We start from the raw sequence: 6394 nt of genomic DNA on the forward strand, positions 1-6394 counted from the left end.
TACTCGTCAAATATCAAGGGAAATTTTTCGTGCAATCCAATAGAGTTCACAATTTTGCTGTTCTAAAGAATAAAATGGTTGTTGCTAAATATGTGGCTAGCAATATCTATTTAATGTTAGGCTCTCAGACATTCCTTAATACAGTTGTAAAAGTTCACTGGTCTTTAGTTTACAATAACAATTTTGATTACGTCTTGTACATTTCAGTAATTCACAAGTCTTTCCATTGTGCCAGTTAGAATACCTTCCCTTAATGACTTATTGTACAGGATAGCAAAAGGATGATTATGAACATCAGTTAGTTTCTGTCATAAGTATGAATGTCACCAATCCGGATTAATGCTTTATCTGTGAGTAACACCTTATATTTCATACGATATCGATATCAATTAAGGTTGTTCTTCAAACAGGTAATCATGGTTGAGTCATAAATCTTTGATTCCAGGACATTTCTAAGGAACTGGTTCGAAGAGAGTGTTTTATCTCCTGGAGAAGCAGCGAGGCATATTCGGAAGTTTTAATCTGGTCTTCAACACAGATTGGACGTACATTCAGAAAGATATGGAATTCTATTCTATGTTTGAGGTTATATTCATCTCAAATCTACGACCAGGTTGCGCTGTGTTAATTAGATCGCTTGTATAAGTACAGTATAGCAAATGATTACAATTATGAGTACAAAATAGATGACATAGACTGATAGAACGAGTTTGTTGAGAAATATAATACTCCAGAGACATCATCCGTATGAAAGACAGAAATTAAGTTAGTGTTAACAAAATTAATGCAAGGAACATTAAAAAACTCAGTCTGAAAATCCCAGATTGCCAGTTACGTATTTTTTAGATACCTTATTCACACAATTGTGGAAGTTTTAAAACTGCCATGCTTGTCTTGCTTAGTGTCCAATTGGTAAGACAGCTAATTGTTTTTATCGTCCTTCTTTTGTATTAGACTTTTTTCTGATAGAGAGCCATGTTCATCAAATCAAAGTGTATCTGTATACTATTGCTGTTTAGTTGATTTGACATGCAACACTCTCAAAACAGTGTTGTATCAATAAATATCTAGTCCTATACAAAAACAGCTTTGGAAATTAGCAGGGAAGGGAGGGAAAACCTGAAAAAACATTGACTGGCCTCCACTTCATACATCTACTTGCGTAGAAAGAGTTGTCTGTACACTCTAGTACAATGATTCTCTCACAAATCCTTGGCCACCATCCCACAAAATATTAATGAATTCTTTTTTTTTGTGCTTTCCTACTTTTTTTTTATTAATGAGAAAACAAAATAGTTTGCATGCACATAAGTCTTCCTTTGCCATGATGATTTACAAGCTTTAAAACTCGGGAAACATGGATTTTATTAAATTTTGCAATTTCTCTGCTCCTTTACAATCTTCACAGCTCCATGCTATGATAGACACTGCACTAATTTCATCTCACGTTTCTTGATATTCTTTGGTCACCCCTCTTAACTTACTCACCTCTATTATATAAAACAGTAAAAGAATAAAACGACTTTTGCAGGTTTTCATATTAGAGTGAAAGCGGCGATCTGACAGAATCGTTACCGCGCCAGAGAAAAATGCTTAACGGCACTTCTTCCGAATTAACTTTTACAATTCAAATACCACCGGGATCGACGTTGCCTTTCATATTTTCGGGGGCCATAAAATAAGTACCAGTTAAGCACTATCTTCACCTTGATTTTTTATTTAGGAGGATTGTATGTCTATTTTTAGGCCTTCCTTCCAGACTATTCGTGGGTTTATTATTATTATCATTTCATATGTGCTTTACAGATTAAACTGTTGGAAAAGAAATATCCCTAACAACAAGTAACTTTAGATGCCAAGAACCCTATTAAGTATTCTAGCTGTCCTTAATAACATTGTCTTCTGGAACTGTACTAAACTAGATTTTATGCTTATTTCCTCTATTCATCTGTTCAAATCTTTAAGGATAGTTCCTAATGCACCTATATAACTACAGGTATGCATTTTACTCGCATTATTCATGATTGCTGTAACTGAATGGTTGTGTCCTGGTATTTTGCTATTTTCTCTATGCCTCTCATATTGACTTTCTCGTCATTTGGAACTGTAAAGTAAACTATCTAGCACTTTCTATATTCTGAGCCAAGGAGCGGTGGCGTTGTTGAGAAATGACCCGAAAAAGGGGGATTGTATTGACAACTTAGGCGCATAACTCTGCTGAATGCAGAGTTCAAAATCTTGGCCAAGGTGTTAGCTACGAGGTTAGCGTTTGCCGTCTGGTAGGGGAGGCACAGACATGTGCCATCCCGAAAACCTCTACCTCATGCAATACATCATTGAAAAATTAGCTAAAGAACTTCGCACGGATGGGACCCTGATCAATTTAGATTAGTCTAGCGCTTTCGATAGAATCGACCATCTATACCTGGAGGTGGTTGTCAAGGCAGTTAGTTTCGGGCCTGTATTCAGGGACTGGATCGCTGCAATGCACAGCGATATCTATTCAATGGTCAACGTAAGCGGTCACCTCTCAGAGCCGTTCAACATCATGCGCTCGGTCCGGAAAGGGTGTCTCCACTTGTCTCGCTTGTATGTACTGACTCTGGAGCTACTACTACACAAACTGGAGGCGTTGCAAGGCATCTGCGTGACCTAGAATGTTGGAAATGCGTGTCGGCATAAGCCGACGACATCACTGTAGTGGTGTCGGATCATAAACACATAGAAATGATCGGCACCGCTCTCAGAGACTATGAGGCAGTTTCAGGAGCAACGATTAACCAATAAAAATCAATTGGCTAGTAGTAACATTCAACTGCCATTTTGATGTGACAACTCATTAACAGTTTAGTATACGTTACTACTCTATCTCTTCTTGAGATTTTATAACAAGCTACCTTGCTTAATGATATATAATATATTCCATTATTGTAACAATGAAGTAAAGTAAATGCAACAATGTGTTCTATTTGCTACGAAGACTTCACCGATGTAATCTTTGTATAACAAATGAATACTATTGTATAACAAATGAATACTATAAGTGGTTCTTTAAGCAATACTTTTGTTATCCTGTACCATAAGTCATTAAAGGAAAGTACTCTATCGGCACAATGGAAAGACATGTGAATTGCTGAAATGTGCAAGACTCTTTTATCTTTTACTTGTTTCAATCATTTGACTGCGGCCATGCTGGGGCACGCCTTGAAGGATTTTAGTCGAACAAATCGACCCCAAGACTTATTTTCATTTTTTTTTAAATTTTAAACCTGGTATTTATTCTATCTGTCTCTTTGCCTAAACCGGGGCACGTGAACACACCAACACCAGCTGTCAAGCGGTAGAGGGGGATAAATACATACACAAAGATACATACTCATTCACACACACAGACGAACTTCTTTCAGTTTCTGTCTCTCGAATCCACTCACAAGGCTTTGGTCGGCCCGAGGCTATAGTAGAAGACAATTGCCCAAGGGGCCACACAATGGGATTGAACTCGGATTCATGCGGTTGAGAAGCAAGCTTCTTACCACCCAGCCATGTTGTTTATAATCTTATTTTACAAATTTATCCTTTTTCATTGCATAATTCCCTTTTCGATATTGCTTTAAATTGACAAGCTTCTAAGTTCTTTAAAAATACGAAAATTCCTGTATAACCAGCTACTCTTCTAAGCATTTTATTCTCTGTTTCCAGGAAGTGGTAGTTATTCGAAAGTCAAATTGGCTCAAAACTCTAACAAAACTTCTTTAAAAGTGGCAGTGAAAATTGTCAACCTTTCAAAAGCACCAGGCGATTTCCTGAAACGGTTTCTACCTCGTGAATTAGAAATATGGCCGAAAATCGAACACCAGAACATAATCAGATTCTTTGATAGCTTTGAAGATTCCGGATATGTTTATATGATTCTTGAATATGCTAGCAATGGAGATATGTTGACATACATCCAAAAGTATGGACCGATTCCTGAAATACAGAGTCGAGGAATAGCCAACCAGGTATTGTAGGCAGATTAGTATTCCGACATGTCGCAAGCTGGTGCGAATGCCCATTCATGCACACATCGAAACACACACAAACGCATATATACTAATAGAAACACACACATTTACAGATACATACATCCACTAAAATAGATACACATATTACGTACAGACATATACTACATAAATGTATACATGCCTACGCGGACACACAGGGGTACAAATACTCATACATATACACATGCGCATGCGCGTAAACGCACAATATGTATACGTACGTATGTATATATATGTATGTATATGTATGTATTTTTCATACATATATACATGCACACTCACTCACACACACACGCACTCACTCTCTCACACACACACACACATATATGTATATATATATATATATATATATATATATATATATATTTATATATATATATATAAACCATTTAGTACTAACTGCTGGAAAAACAGAATATTCAGTACCATAGAAGATATTCATAATACTTTTTATTTTGGTCGAGTCAGTTCTTGCTAGTTTTTCACTTGTAGGTTGTAGGTGTACAAGATCTGCAGGCAAATTATGACTGAAAGTTGATAGAGTGACTCAAAAACTTTGTATTAGCGTGCAAACCCTATCAGTTTCCAACCATAACTTGCCTGAAGTTCCTGAACATCTATATATATTCTTTTATTATTCTATACGTTGCAGCCATGCTGGAGCACCACCAGAGTAAGAACCTTTTCAATGGCCATTCTTATGTGACTGGCTTTTGGTGAAGGAGGGAATTTCGACACTGCTTACCGCTTTTGAGTTTCCTGCCTTAATATAGGTTCAGCCCCTCCAGGAACGTCCATACGTATATCCCTACATACCTCTCTCGTCTTCGCTCCAGGTAGTAGAGACATAGCTCTTTCAGTCTCTCTCAGTTCTGTTGATACAATCTTTCTGGCGTTACACTGCTGAACTGCCTCAAGTTCTGCAATTAATTTGACACTGTAGGGCGACTACAGTTGAAAGCAGTAGTCCAGACAGCTGAAAACAAATATCTTCCATAGAATATCTTCAAATATCTCCTATAGTAAACAAAAATCTCCTATAGTAAACAAATATCTTCCATAGTATAGTTTCCTTGTTTTGAAGGTTCTCAGAATTCCTGTTCTGAAGGTTCTCAGAATTCATCCGGCCATGCGCTTACACTTGCCACCATCTTGATGATATGTGCGTAAAATGGGGCATCGTTGCTCATATCAATCCCTACATCACACACTGTACGTAACTCTGTGATTGCCGCTCTTTTTTGGTCCAAAGTATCGTTGTTGCAGCTTGTGAGTCACGATTAGCTGATAGCGGAGGACTTTTATATTGTGTGGTGACCATTGTTGGGGGCGGTAGTCCAAGCGGCTGAGGACGTATGCCCTCCAAAGGACCATCAATGTCTCCTTTTCTCTTGTTTTGAAAGTTCGGAGGATCTGTCCAGCTAGCCGTCTGCATTTTATTATCAAATTGGTAATATGCACCTGGAAAGATGCATCATTTCTCATATGAATGCCCAGAACACTCACTGATTCAGGGATTGCAATTCCTCCCGGGCCAGGATACACTGCATGTCGTTCAGCTTTGTGTGCTGGTAGCGCAGGGCTTGGAATTTCCCTGCATTAAACTGCATTTTGTTGTCCAGGATTTTGTACTGTCTGAGAGACTTTTGTATCATCTGCATAGTTAGGAACGATGGCTATCTGAGCAGCTGACGGCATGTCTGAGAGGGCCACTATGAATAGCAGTGGCCCTAAGACAGTGCTCTGTAGAACACCGCTCATTATTTTTGTTTCCTTTGAGGTGGCTCCATTGGCCACCACTGCCTGACGTCTATCTTTTAGAAAGTCGTGCAGCCACTCTCCGAGTTTTCCGATTATGCCGAGATCACGCAGTTTGTGACATAAATTATGGTCGACTTTATCAAAGGCTTTTGGAAAGTCGAGATATATCACCTCCACGCTTGAGTCATTTAGCAGCTATTTTAACATCGAGTCGTAATACTGCAAGAGCTGTATCAAGCACCTTCTGCCTGGTCGAAATCTATGCTGGGTGTCAGTCATTTTCTTGAAGGAACGTGATTAGTTTCTTGCGGACTATTCGTTCCTTGACTTTGCTGATGTGTGAGATCAGAGAGATAGGCCTATAAGGCGGCGAGCTGGCAGAAACGTTAGCGCGCCAGGCGAAATGCTTAGCGGTATTTCGTCTTCTGTTACGTTCTGAGTTCAAATTCCGCCGAGGTCGACTTTACCTTTCATCTTTTCGGGGTCGATAAATTAAGTACCAGTTACGCACTGGGGTCGATGTAATCAACTTAATTTCTTTGTCTGTCATTGTTTGTCCCCTCTATGTTTAGCCCCTTGTGGGCAATAAG

The 6394-nt window shown here is 38.7% G+C and overlaps 1 protein-coding gene across 4 annotated transcripts in view; it reads left to right on the forward strand.

Annotated features, from left to right (window-relative positions):
* The window catches only part of LOC106877050 (testis-specific serine/threonine-protein kinase 6), a 56721-nt gene that overhangs the window by 36655 nt on the left and 13672 nt on the right, over positions 1–6394 (forward strand). For 2 of the 4 annotated variants that reach the window (XM_014925836.2, XM_014925835.2), the window contains exon 2: positions 3700–4001. The exons of 1 other annotated variant lie outside the window; for it this stretch is intronic. In XM_014925836.2, coding sequence (XP_014781322.1) covers positions 3700–4001 — 302 coding nt within the window. Of the gene's footprint in view, positions 1–3699; positions 4002–6394 lie in introns of those variants that run through there. One more of the 4 variants, XR_008263472.1, reaches the window with a different exon arrangement.

The sequence above is a fragment of the Octopus bimaculoides genome, chromosome 2 (assembly GCF_001194135.2).
Source record: "Octopus bimaculoides isolate UCB-OBI-ISO-001 chromosome 2, ASM119413v2, whole genome shotgun sequence".
In the NCBI taxonomy this organism is placed as follows: Eukaryota; Metazoa; Mollusca; class Cephalopoda; order Octopoda; family Octopodidae; genus Octopus; species Octopus bimaculoides.